Source organism: Budorcas taxicolor, chromosome 18, assembly GCF_023091745.1.
Source record: "Budorcas taxicolor isolate Tak-1 chromosome 18, Takin1.1, whole genome shotgun sequence".
Taxonomy (NCBI): domain Eukaryota; kingdom Metazoa; phylum Chordata; class Mammalia; order Artiodactyla; family Bovidae; genus Budorcas; species Budorcas taxicolor.
In genome coordinates this window covers 37,632,727-37,646,632 of record NC_068927.1, presented here as the reverse complement: position 1 = coordinate 37,646,632, position 13,906 = coordinate 37,632,727, and the positions used below count along the sequence as shown (strand labels likewise).

The window sequence follows — 13,906 nt, the reverse complement described above, 5'->3', positions numbered from 1 at the left end:
AGCTGCCCTCCAGGGCCGCCCCTCCTGCCGGTCCCCGGCCACCCTCAACTCCTGGATGGGCAGACCTCTGACTTGCTTATTCCTCACTTTGATAACAGTTACTCAAGTTATTCCTCACACCAAGGACTCCCTCTGTCTTCATACATAACTTTATTCATCCATTAAATTTATCCTCTTTATGCCAGGGTTGGAGGTGGGTAGGGAAGGGAAAGAATGAGATGAGCTTGGGATTAGCGGAGGCAAACTATTACATACAGGATGGGTACACAACAAGGTCCTACGGTATAGCGCAGGGAGCTATATTCAGTATCCTATGGTGAATCATAATGGAAAAGAATATGAAAAAGAATATATATGTATATAACTAAGTCACTCTGCTGTACAGAAAAAATTAATACATTATAAGTCAATTATACTTCAATGAAACTTAAAAAATATATATTTTAAACCACTCTTAAAATTCCTCATCACAGGACTTCCTCAGGTGGTCCAGTGGCAAAGAATCTGCGCTCCCGATGCAGGGTTCATGAGTTCAATCCCCGGTCAGGGAACTAGATCCCACATGCCACAATTAAAAACCTGCATGCCACAAGGAAGATTGAAGAGCCTACATGCGGAAACTAAGACCTGATGCAGCCAAATAAATATATTAAAGAAAAAAAAATCCTCATGGCCCCCTACTCATTCACTGTCTCTGAACTTCTAAGGCTTTTAGGGTCATTATCACAGAGCTGAACCTTTTAAAATCACTGCAAATCAATTTTCAAACAAAATTTGGAGATCTGTACATATTTCTGTTTGTATTTCTTTCACATCCTGACATAGCACTTGGTAATACAAAAGGAAAGTCCTAAAAGAAAAAAAAAAAAAGAAAGGAAGGTCCTCAAGGAATCACAGGGGAAAAAAGCCCAGAGGAATATATCTCAAATCCATAAATATTTATACCTGGGTGGCTGTAGTGATTTTTTTTAACCTCTTAAAAAAATTGTGAATTAAAGAAATTTATCATTTTAACCATTTTTAAAATGTACAGTTCAATAGTGTTGGTATAATCACATGCTGTGAAACAGCTCTCCATAACTTTATCTCACAAAACTGAATTCTGTACCCACTAAACAATTTCTTATTTCCCCTTCCAGTTCCTGGGAACCACCATTCTACTTTGTTTCTATGAATCTGACCACATTAAAATTTCATCTAAGTGGAATCACACAGTATTTGTCATTTTGTGACTGGTTTATTTCACTAAGCACAATGTCCATTGGGGAGAGAGAGGGAAAGGGACTTAACCAGAGGAATTAGCAGTTCTCTTTAACAGTGATTCCACTTCTGAATATCTATCTGAGGGAACACTTGCCCCCAGAGGCATGTACAAGGATGTTTACTATCATTCACAGAAATAATGGAGAACTGGGGTTTTTTAATGTGCAAACGGTTAAATTATGCTATATCCACATAGGACTTCCCTGGTAGCTCAGCTGGTAAAGAATCATCCGCGTAACATTTTACTGAAAAGAGGCAGATCTATAATGTGCCAAGATAGATCTCTGTGTCTTCAAGGCATATGTTCAAGAGAAAAAAAATTAACACACATATGATAATGAGGTATATTTATAATAAAAACAAAAATAGGCTATAAATCAGACAGCAGTTTTATAATAAACCATATTTCCATATGTATATAAATGTATTTGAATACACAGAGTCTGGAAGGAGCCACGCTTCACTAATGGTGATGATAATACAAATAAATGGCAGTCCTTACAGAGCATAGAATAGGTTAGCAGGCCCTCTTCCAAACACTTCTACGTAAATTTAAGCTAGATAGGGTACTGTCATTTTGTCAGATAAAAGAGGTAAGAGACATAAAAATTAGGTAATAAGTTCAAGTTCACACAGGTATTAAGCTTTGGTCCTAGGATCTAAGCCCAGGCCGTCTGGCTCCCATGGGGTCACAGAGCGAGTGGTAAAAAGGAACTTCTGCTTGACCTAAATTCTGTGCACTTTGGACAATTCTTTTGAGAATGCTTTAAGAATGAAAGAAAAAGAAAGAACTCATGCCTCCAAAAGGACAGGGGCAAGGAGGTAAGCTATTTAGGAGCGGGAGACAGCAAACACGCGATATCAGGGGCGTCCTCACCATCGTCAGTGGCTGTGATGAGCGCCGTGTACGTGCTGTTCCTCACATGCTCGACATCCTCTCTGTCCAACTCAGCCCGAGTGGAAATGACACCCGTTTCCGGATTAATCTCCAGCCAGTTGGCAGCGTCCCTCCAAATCCGATATCTGGAAAGACACAAGCTCTGATTTAGAACAAGAACAGCGAACAGCAGATAGCTGAAGAAGGTGAAGGTTCCTCGTTGTTGATATATACTTTGCTTCCCTATTTCATTAAAAAAAAAAAATCACATCTATAGAAATTCTACCAGAAAGGTTTGAGGACCATCCACGTACCCTTCACCCAGATTCACCCATTGTCAGTATTTTGCTGTATATGTAAGTGGATGCCCATATAGACATAAATTCTTGTTTGGCTAAACCATTTGCAAACAAGTTGCAGACACCATGTTCCTTTACTGATGAATCCCTCAGTTTGTTTTCTCCTAATAACAGAGGCATTCTCTTATATAACTATAATTTGATTTTCAATTTCAGGAAACATCACTTCATACATGGTACATATTCAAACTGTCAGCTTCCTCAGAACTGTCCTTCACAGCATCCCCACTCACCCCTGCCCAATTCAGAATCAAATCCAGGACCGGACACAGCATTTAAATGTCGGATTTCTTTCTTTTCTTTATAAACAGTTTGCGGCCATGTTTTTCATTTTGTTTTTAATTTATTTACTTGGCTGCTCCAGGTCTTAGTTGTGGCACTCGGGATCTTTCGTTGCGGTGTGTGGACTCTCTAGTTGTGGTGTGCAGGCTCATTAGTTGTGGTACTTGGGCTTAGCTGCTCTGCATGTGCCAAGCAGGATCTTAGTTCCCCAACCAGGAACTGAACCCATGTTTCCTGCATTGCAAGGCTGATTCTTAACCACTGGACCACCAAGGAAGTCCCAGACATCAGATTTCTTTAGTTTCTCTCAGCCCAGCTCCCAGAGGGTACAATAGTTCTCAACTGGTCACAATATGGCACCTAGCATCCCTGCCATGAACATTTGGAGATCTGTGTTGACACAGTGACTTGGAGATGTGTTGCACTATTGGCATTTAATGGGAAGTACCAGGGAGGGTAAAGTTCCTTCTGGTCTTACACAGTCAAAAATAAATAAATAAATAAATAAATAAAAATGCCAAGAAGATCTTGTTAAGCAGCATCTTATTAGGAATACCAGAATCAGAAGAAACATAAGCATGAAAAACAGATACACTGCCCAGTTACCTATCGAGGTCATGGAAAGGCCCAGAAAGGGAAATAAAGAAACTGAAGGAGGAAAGGGTCCTGGATAATCGTGGACTTATCCTCAGGACCTAAAAAGTGCACAGCAATGAACTACATATACAGAGCGGTCTTTATTCCAGGGGTAAGGGTCTCTGCAAACATTATTAAGACTTGGTCCTTTAACTTCCCCCGAATAGATGCTTTGAACATCTGTTTCGCTACCACAAACTAAAATATTAACATAGCCTGGAAAACATAGAATCCAAGGTTTTACTTCCAAAACAAAAATCCTATAGTATCATGTCACTAACACACCTAGCAAAAATAATAAGTACTTAATAACATCTAGTCAAGGCTATGGTTTTCCCTGTGGTCATGTATGGATGTGAGAGTTGGACTGTGAAGAAGGCTGAGTGCCAAAGAATTGATGCTTTTGAACTGTGGTGTTGGAAAAGACTCTTGAGAGTCCCTTGGACTGCAAGGAGATGCAACCAGTCCATTCTAAAGGAGATCAGTCCTGGGATTTCCTTGGAAGGATTGATGCTAAAGCTGAAACTCCAGTACTTTGGCCACCTCATGAGAAGAGTTGACTCATTGGAAAAGACTCATGCTGGGAGGGATTGGGGGCAGGAGAACAGGGGATAAGATGGCTGGATGGCATCACTGACTCGACAGATGTGAGTCTGAGTGAACTCTGGGAGTTGGTGATGGACAGGGAGGCCTGGCGTGCTGCGATTCATGGGGTCGCAAAGAGTCAGACACGACTGAGCGACTGAACTGGACTGAATAATGTCTATTCTATATGCAAGTTTCTCTATTTGCCTCAAGGCTGTTTTTTATAGTTGGATTGTTTAAATCTGTTTTCAAGCAGTCTACACATTACAGTTGGTTGATTTGTCTCTTAATTAATATCCTTAATCTATGGAAGATTAAGACCCTCACCTTTTTGACATTATTTGTTGAAGAAACCCAGTCATTGGACATAGAGCTCCCATGTTCTGTATTTGACTGACTGCTTCCTTGTGGCATTTAACTTGTTCATTCTCTGCATTGCATCTAAATCAGATCCTAAGGCTCGATTAGATTCTGTTTCAGCCTTTCTTGTCTCTCTCAAATATTTCTCACATTGAGTGGCACGTCGTATTGGGCTGTCCTTGCTTTTTCAGTAGATGTTGAAATCTATCAGGAGGTTTGGATGATCCCAGCTGAGTTCCTCCATTAAAAACTTCTCATTATCCTGAATCCCATTGCTTCTAGCAGCTGTGAGGATCACTATCTGAAACCTTTACCTGGTCCATCCTGTACCGAGCACACGCACAGTTTAAAGGTATTTATGAGTCATTCCAATCAGGGTACCAGGATAACCATGTCCCAGGATAACCTCAAAAGTTGAGGTTGCACTTAAACTCTTTTTGTTCCATTTACATATAATAAGTTACAGGCAATGATACTAGAATACAAACACCCCTCCCCTAAACATGAATACGCTCAGTTAATCACTAAGCCTGACTCTACTCTGGATTTGCATAACTTTTTCTTAGTAATTCAGAGCATTCGACAGTCTCCTCTAAAGTAAATATTAACTGACAGGAATCGCTCTCTGAGAAGAGGAAGTGGGCATACTGATCAAGGTCTTTGTTATCCCTGGAAACGTGCCATGCTTGGATTTGTGCTTATAGTCCTCTCTTGGTGCTTCCACCATTGTGACACTGGAGCACCCAGCATGCAATCAGACCCAGCCCTCAAAAGAAGAAGATGTTCTTTTTCAGACATGGCCACAAGGGCATTGTTGTAGGTTGATTCGTCTATGTGTTTTCAGCATCTGCGGCTGTGATTTACATTACAGAGGTATCTTCCAGGTTAGAGGAAAAAAAGAAACAGTAAGCTACTTTCAACACAATGCCATGTATATAAATTAAAACCACATTCCTTTTATACTTTGTGAGAGAAGCACAGTAAATCTACAATGGCTGACTATGGAAGAAATGGAAAAGGTGTGGGAAATGGGGGCAAAAGGCGGAAAAAAAAAAAAGCCAGGGGCTTCCTTGGTGGTTCAGTGGTTAAGAATCTGCCTTCCAATGCAAGTGACACAGTGCGATCCCTGGTTGGGAAACTAAGATCCCACATGCTGTGGAGCAACTAAGTCCATGCACCCCAACTAGAGAAGCCCAGACAACACAGTGAAAGATTCCACGTATGATGTGTACGTGTGACTGAGTTCCTCCACTGTTCACCTGAAACTATCACAACACTGTTAATCAGCTATTCAGTGCAGTTCAGTCGCTCAGTTGTGTCCAACTCTTTGAGTGTGTCCCATGGATCACAGCACGCCAGGCCTCCCTATCCATCACCATCTCCCAGAGGTCACTCAGACTCACGTCCATCGAGTCAGTGATGCCATCCAGCCATCTCATCCTCTGTCATCCCCTTCTCCTCCTGCCCTCTATCCCTCCCAGCATCCGAGTCTTTTCCAATGAGTCAACTCTTCGCATGAGGTGGCCAGAGTACTGGAGTTTCAGTTTTAGCATCATTCCTTCCAAAGAAATCCTAGGACTGATCTCCTTTAGAATGGACTGGTTGGATCTCCTTGCAGTCCAAGGGACTCGCAAGAGTCTTCTCCAACACCACAGTTCAAAAGCATCAATTCTTTGGCACTCAGCTTTCTTCACAATTCAACTCTCACATCCATACATGACCACTGGAAAAACCATAGCCTTGACTAGACGGACCTTTGTTGGCAAAGCAATGTCTCTGCTTTTCAACATGCTATCTAGGTTGGTCATAACTTTCCTTCCAAGTAGTAAGCATTTTTTAATTTCTTGACTGCACTCACCATCTGCAATGATTTTGGAGCCCCAAAAAATAAAGTCTGACACTGTTTCCACTGTTTCCCCATCTATTTCCCATGAAGTGATGGGACCAGATGCCATGATCTTAGTTTTCTGAATGTTGAGCTTTAAGCCAACTTTTTCACTCTCCTCTTTCACTTTCATCAAGAGGCTTTTTAGTTCCTCTTCACTTTCTGCCATAAGGGTGGTGTTATCTGCATATCTGAGGTTATTGAGATTTCTCCCGGCAATCTTGATTCCAGCTTGTGCTTCTTCCAGCCCAGCGTTTCTCATGATGTACTCTACATATAAGTTAAATAAGCAGGGTGACAATATACAGCCTTGACATACTCCTTTTCCTATTTGGAACCAGTCTGTTGTTCCATGTCCACTTCTAACTGTCGCCTCTTGACCTACATATAGGTTTCTCAAGAGGCAGGTCAGGTGGTCTGGTATTCCATCTCTTTCAGAATTTTCCAGTTTATTGTGATCCACACAGTCAAAAGATTTGGCCTAGTCAATAAAGCAGAAATACATGTTTTTCTGGAACACTCTTGCTTTTTCCATGATCCAGAGGATATTGGCAATTTGATCTCTGGTTCCTCTGCCTTTTCTAAAACCAGCTAGACCATCTGGAAGTTCACAGTTCACGTATTGCTGTTAATCAGCTATACCCCAATACAAAATAAAAATTTAAAAAAAAAAAAGATTCCACATGTGCAACAAAGATCCCGTGTGTTGCGACTAAGACCTGATGCAGCCAAATAAATATTCAATAAATAAGCAAGCAAGTCAAACAAGATAAAGGTCTTACACAGACCAACAATGATAAAATGTCACGAACAAAATAGTTTATACACATACATACGCACACAGTCAGTTGCTCCAAGTCTATGGAAAGCCTCTCACACTTACGTGATCTTCTGTTCCATAAATGTGTCTGGCTCCCGGGCGGTATAGGATGTGATCTCCAGGCCCACGCCAAAGTCCTCGGGCACTTCCACTTTCTTTTGAGGAGGCACAAAGATGGGGGCTTCATTCACATCGATCACATCCACAGTGACAGTGGCTGTGGAAGTGGGGAGAGTGACTTCAAAGGGGGCCACATTAGTCACTGCCACGTACAGGATGTACTGCTGCTTGACCTCGAAATCCAAGCCCTAAAGAACAGAAAAACCAAGTTTAAAAAAATACATTCTATCTTTAAAAAAAACACATTAAATCCTTTTTGGTTAGCAATATTATCAGTGGTTCTGAAATCTGGCTGTAGTAAGAATTAACTTGAGGGACTTCCCTGCTGATTCAGTGGCAGAGGCTCTGAGCTCCCGGTGCAGGGAGCCTGGGTTCAATCCCTGATTAGGGAATGAGATCCTACATGGCACAGCTAAGACCCAGCACAGCCAAATAAACAAAAAAATTTTTATAAAGGAAAAGAATTAACTTGAGAACTCTTTTTTTTGGCCATGCAGCTTGTGGGATATTAGTTCCCCCATCAGGGACTGAACCTGGGGCCTTGGCAGTGACAGCACAGAATCCTAAGCACTGGACTGCCAAGAAATTCCCTTGAGAACTTTTAAAGAAAACCAATGCCTGGGTCCTAACCTGAGAGCCAGTGAATAGGAAATCTCTGAGGCTGGGGTCTGAACACTGGTATTTTTAAAAAGCTCCCAATGACTAATATGCAACTGATTCACGGTGAGGTCCCCAGGAAGAGAATAAAGATGAACTACATGAAATCTGAAATGCGAAGCCTCTGTTAAACATAGCCCACCGAGTCATTTATTAATCCAAGACTAGGAAGAATGTTCACATCCTATGCTGACAAGCTGTTTGTGTGGCAGCAGAAAGACAGACAACCCTGCCTGGCCATGTCTTTAAACCCAGTAAGTTTAATGGCAAAAACATTAAGTTCAGAATCAGTCAGCAGTGAGCTCAAATTCTGGCCAGGACATTTCCTAGCTGTGTGATTTAAGCAATTTAACCTCAGGGTCTGTTTCCACATATAAACATGTAGGAAAAGAAACTATCTCACAGAGGCACTGTAAGGAATAAACTGGAACTTTTATGAGGGACCTTGCACATGAAAGGAACTCAAATTACTACCTTCCTTCTCTTTTTTGACAGAATAACATGAGAAAACCTTGACATCAAATGTTAGTGGGAGGAAAGACTACATACTAAGTGATTCAGAAATGAAGCACCTCCTCACTTGCTCAAGGGGAGGTCAAACCTCTGGGGCTCATCTTGGGATTCGTTAACTTTCTGACTAACTTCAAGAAGGAAATCACTCAGCTTCTTAGGGTTTGAGTTTCCTAGACGTTTTCCACAGGCATATCTGTCCCACTTCTAAAGTCATCTGGCAAAATAGTAGTAACCATAAACCATTTTTCTTCTCATCAGCAAAACAGTTGTGGGAGATGGGCAAATGTTTCAGAGAAAGAGTGTGTTAAAAGAGACGGATATGTATGGCTAAGTCTCTTCGCTGTTCACCTGAAGCTACCACAATACTGTTTATCGGCTATACCCCAATACAAAATAAACAACTTTAAAAAAAACTGTATTTTTTAAAATGGTATTTCCTGGTAGTCCAGTGAGTCCTAGGCTCTCACTGCCAAGGGCCCAGGTTCAATCCCCAATCAGGGAACTAAAATCCCACAAGTCATGAGGTGTGGGGAAAAAAAAAACAGCAAAAACATTTAGGGTGCTATGTAGGAGCTTCCTGACTTCCCACATGAATCTGAAGAGTCACTGCAAACCCCAAATGGTCCACTGGCAACTGGGAGAGCCATCTACCCCCACTCCACCCAGGCCACACCAGGCTATACTGGAGAAGGCATCAGGGACAAGGGTCATTGGCTGGGTGGTCAATTTCTGCATCTTGCAGGAACCATACAAACCTTAGCTGTTTTCAGAGTGCCTTCATTGGTGACTGGGTCTGTGATGACGATAAATTGCTTCTCGTTATCGTTTAATACTGTGTAAACAGCCTCCCATGCCGGGGTGTTGGGAACGTCGGCATCGGTCACTGTGAGTGTGGTGATGGCCACGTTAGCCTCGTTCTCAGGCACTGACCCCATGTACTGAGGAGCGAAGGAGAAGATGGGTCACTTAGGATGTACTCAGTCAGACCCAGCAGTGGAGCCAGGACTCAGGGGTCTAAAGGAGCGCTTTCTTGAGCCCAAACTTGGAGAAGAGTCTGGGAGAAGTGCCCACTCTACCAGCACGATCCTTATTTCCTGTCAGTGGAGCAGCCAGCACTTAGGTGCCCTGTGGGTACCTGAAAGAGCCAAGACCGTGCCTGTCCACACCCCTCAGCACACTCTGGCCCAGTTGCTGACACTGTCGTTTATCCCCTACTCCCCTCTGCTCCCATCGCTCTCAGTGGTACCAGTAATTTTCATAAAAGTCTGGTCATTATAACCTCCTGCCCTTTGATAACATCCCACTGCACTTAGGATACATCCTGAAATTCTAAATTCATTTCACAAGGTTCTGGAGGAGGCAGTTTCATTTGGCTCACTACACTATTTTTCAATTCTTGCTATGCAGCAAGCTTTCTCTTGATTCGGGGCATCAGACTGTCTGTCCGAAGCTTCTCTTGAACTCATAAAGCCTAGGCTAGAGTGGCAGACACTGCTGTCTACTGAAAAATCCATTTTCCCTCTTCTTCTCTAACATTAATACATGATTGATGGCAGCAACATGCCCAGATAAAATACTGTATTTCCAGTGTTCCTTTGCAGACAACAGTAGCTAATGAGAGATAAATGAAATTTATGGGATGGGTCTTCACAGAAATAATAAAACTTGACTTAGCATCAAAGTCGTAGGTACCTCTCAACTTTGCCTTCTTTCTGAACAAACCACAGACATAGCTGGAGCTCCATGTCCCATCTTGGGCCACAAAGTGACACTGGGGACAGAATCCATGCACCAAGGATGGAGGGAAACTGGATAAAGGAGGCTTGGTTTCTATTGACAGAGTGGACTATGTACCTCTGAGTCTTTTAAAGTGTAGAAAAAGGCAACCCTATTTGTTTAAACCGTTAATAGTCAAATCCCTGTCATTAGCCATTAAGCTGATTTCTAAGGAACACAACTACAACAAGGTTTCAGGTTCTCAGTACCTTCTTCTTGACTGCATTTACTAAAATTACACACAATTATTAGTTGTCTAATGTCTCCCTAGCTAGACTCTAAGCTCCATGAGAACAGAATGATAGTCTGCTGTGTTTGTGATAATATGCCCAGTGTCTAAGACAGTGCCTGGTATAAACCCAGAGGATATTTATTCAATAGATAAAACCTGGTAAGATCTGCTACTAAGATGCCCAATATGAGGACATGGATTCAGGAGGTGCATTTTGCAACTTCAGAAACCTAGGCCAACAGGCATCAGGCTGAGGATGACAGACAACTGGCACCTCAACCCACTTGTTCTTTAGCTTGAAGCTGAATGGTCTGGGAAAAGTTACCTAAGGGTTCACCCCTGAGATACTGGGAAACAACCAAGGACCTTTCTTTGGAGACTGTCTAAGAAGGGGCAGGGTTACCGTGGTCGGGTCGAATCTGGGAGCATTATCATTGGCATCCAGGACTGTGATCACGGCCGTTGCAGTTGTGCTCAAGCCTTCGCCATTAAGGTCTGCTGCTTGGACCATCAGGGTGTATGTGGGAAAACTCTGCAGAGATCAAACACAGCCAAGTCAGGACCCACAGCTACATCAGATCCCACCCAGCTCCCAGCAGAGAAACAGATTACTTTTTCATCTGCTTAAATGCCAATAACTCCACCTGCCTGCCTGGCCTCAAATCTCTAGACAAACTCTGAGATGCAAAGTTCAGACCATCACCATGCTAAATGGTGACCAGCCTCGGCAGAGTTTTGCATCATCCAGGAAATGGAGTTAACGTGTATTTGCCCTCCACACCCTCTGGATCCTCCTGACCCCTGACCTCACGGTCCAGCCCGGTGGTGAGCACACTGATGACGCCTGTTTCCTTGTTGATGGTGAACATTTTGTTGTGCGGCAGCATGGGCTCTTGGGCTAGGATTTTGTAACCGATGGCAGCATTGTGGGTGTTTACGTCGTCATCTATATCTGTGGCCGTGACCTGCATCACAGAGGTTCCTGGAAGCAAAGAAGATTCATTTCCAAAATTCTGACCAAAGTGCTAGTGGAGGAAGAAAGCATTCTACCAAATGAATGAATGGTGTTCCCAGAACCCACCTGGTTCAACTGAAACATTTTTGCTCTGTCTCATACACTAAATGAATAGTGCATAAGAGAGGAAAAACCCCAGAAATTGCCACAATTCACTTCTTAGCCACATTTCCACCTGAGAGAATGGTCATCTGAGATCACTGCCTTCAAGGTGGAAGGAAATATTGATAACATTCGTGACAAATAACTCTTTAAGAATCAATAGGCAGGGAATTCTCTAGTTGTCCAGTGGTTAGGACTGTGTGCTCTCACTGCCAAGGGCCTAGGTTGAATCTCTGGTTGGGGAAGTAAAAGTCCCAAAACCAAACAGTGGGGCAGGGAGGGGTGGCAGAGGGTGGGGAGAAGGAGAGAACCAATAGATGAAAGACAAAAAGCCCAAGAGAAAAAAAAAAGGGCAAAAGACTTGAACGTTTAAGTTGTAAAGAAACCCAAATGGTCAGCAAACATATGATGCTTCTTTATTCCATTAATAATCATAGAAATGCCATTTTACCTTACACTGAGATATAATCATATACTCAACAGACTGGCCAAAAAGAAGTCTTACAATTCCATGAGGTATATTGCTGGTAGGAGTGTAAATTGGTTCAACCACCTTAGAAAACTGTTTGTCACCATGTAGAAAAGTAAGCAAAACCAACAAGATGTTACCCAGCGTTAAGTACACACATCAGAAAAGATGAATGAAAGTAAGGGAATGATTATCACAAAAGTCAGAGTGAAAGTTGCTCAGTTATGTCTGACTCTTTGTGACCCCATGGACTGTACAGTCTATGGACTTCTCCAGGCCAGAATACTAGAGTGGGTAGCCTTTCCCTTCTCCAAGGGATCTTCCCAACACAGGTCTCCCGCGTTGCAGGCGGATTCTTTACCAGCTGAGTCACAAGGGAAGCCCATAAAGGTCAGGGTAGTGGCTGCCTTTAGGGGACAGAGAGAAAAATGTGATCAGGAAGGGACTGTACAGGGGCCGTAAACTCTTAACAAGATCTGTTAACTTTTCTTGGCTGTGCAGCATGGGGAATCTTTAGTTCCCCAACCAAGGTTTGAACTCACACTCCCTGCATTGGAAGTGTGGAGTCTAAACCGCTGGACCACCAGGGAAGTCCCCAAGGATCTATTTCTTAATCAGGGACGGCTATTTTAAAACTGCTGTGTATTTGTTTATTTATTTGGCTGCCCCAAGTCTTAGCTGTGGCATGTGGGATCTCTGGAGTATGGAGTCTTAGCCACTGGACCACCAGGGAAGTCCAAATTGCTCCTTCCTTAAACTGCGCTTGAACATTTTCTACATGTTTCTGTCAGGAGGATATTTTACACACACACACTATCTTCCAAAAAAGTTCTGCGCCTATGAAAGGCCTGACCCCAAATGCCAGCCCCAACACTTGGGGAAGGGGGGTGGTCCAAAGAATCTAAATTGTCTCGGTGGGTGTTGAGCTCCTCGTGGCTGGACATACCTGGAAGAGCGCCTTCCAGGACAGACCCCTTGAAGACCTCCTGGGTGAACTGGGGCTTGTTGTCATTCTGATCGGTCACCGTGATCACGATCTCCATAGGCTCTTCAATGGCTTGTCCATTGGAAGACACAGCATGAGAGAAGAGCTGCAAGAGCCAAGTGAGGGTTACTCGGGAAGAGGACATGGGAGAAGGGGTCCGACCAGAGCAGCGTGGGCTCCACTGGGCCCCACTCCCTTCCACTCAAGTAAGGACTCCCCAGCACAGAGCTTATCCCACACACATGCTGCTGCTTCAGTGAGGTCATGGCACTGGTTATGACCACGACATGGGAAGACCATGGGCTGGAGAACACACCCACCAGGTCAAAGGCCCCATTGCCCACATGGGGGCTGAGGACCAGGGCTAGGAGATAAAGGTGGAAACCTGAGACTCTCTGACTTACTCCAAGCAGGGTCAGATCTACTCTGGACACTTGAGTCTAGGGTTTCCCCAAGACCTTTCTGCATTTGGCATCAAGGCATTACCTCCCAACTTCCCTGAGCTCACACTGCTCTCAAGGCCCAGAAATGATTTTTGTTCTCTAACATCATCACCATCCTCTGCCTTTGTGTCATCATTGTTGTTTAGTAGCTAAGTTGTGTCTGACTCTTTGCAACCCCATGGACTGTAGTCTGCCAGGTTCCTCTATCCATGGGATTTCCCAGACAAGAATACTGGAGTGGGCAGTCATTTCCGCCACCAGGGGATCTTCCTGACCCAGAGACTGAACCTATGTCTCCTGCACCGGCAGGCAGTTTCTTTACCACTGAGCCAGCAAGGAAGCCCGTCTGCCTTTATGTCAGGGACTTTTAATCCAAAGAATAGGTTGACATCTTGGGTCTAAGATCATGTCTGATACCTCGAGACTCTCTCCAACTTTATTCCTAACAAAAAGAGCCCCTAGTTTTTCCCAGGTTCTCCTGTCATTTCACCTTATCGACAGGTCTAGACGAGTCAAGCTCTTCAAAT

The 13,906-nt window shown here is 43.4% G+C and overlaps 1 protein-coding gene across 1 annotated transcript in view; it reads right to left on the bottom strand.

Moving 5' to 3' along the window:
- The window catches only part of CDH1 (cadherin 1), a 70,063-nt gene that overhangs the window by 4,332 nt on the left and 51,825 nt on the right, over positions 1-13,906 (bottom strand). Inside the window, exons 6-11 of the mRNA XM_052656171.1 lie at positions 12,898-13,042; positions 11,172-11,347; positions 10,769-10,897; positions 9,113-9,295; positions 7,131-7,375; positions 2,141-2,286 (exon numbers count right to left, since the gene is read on the bottom strand). Coding sequence (XP_052512131.1) covers positions 2,141-2,286; positions 7,131-7,375; positions 9,113-9,295; positions 10,769-10,897; positions 11,172-11,347; positions 12,898-13,042 — 1,024 coding nt within the window. The remainder of the gene's footprint in view (positions 1-2,140; positions 2,287-7,130; positions 7,376-9,112; positions 9,296-10,768; positions 10,898-11,171; positions 11,348-12,897; positions 13,043-13,906) is intronic.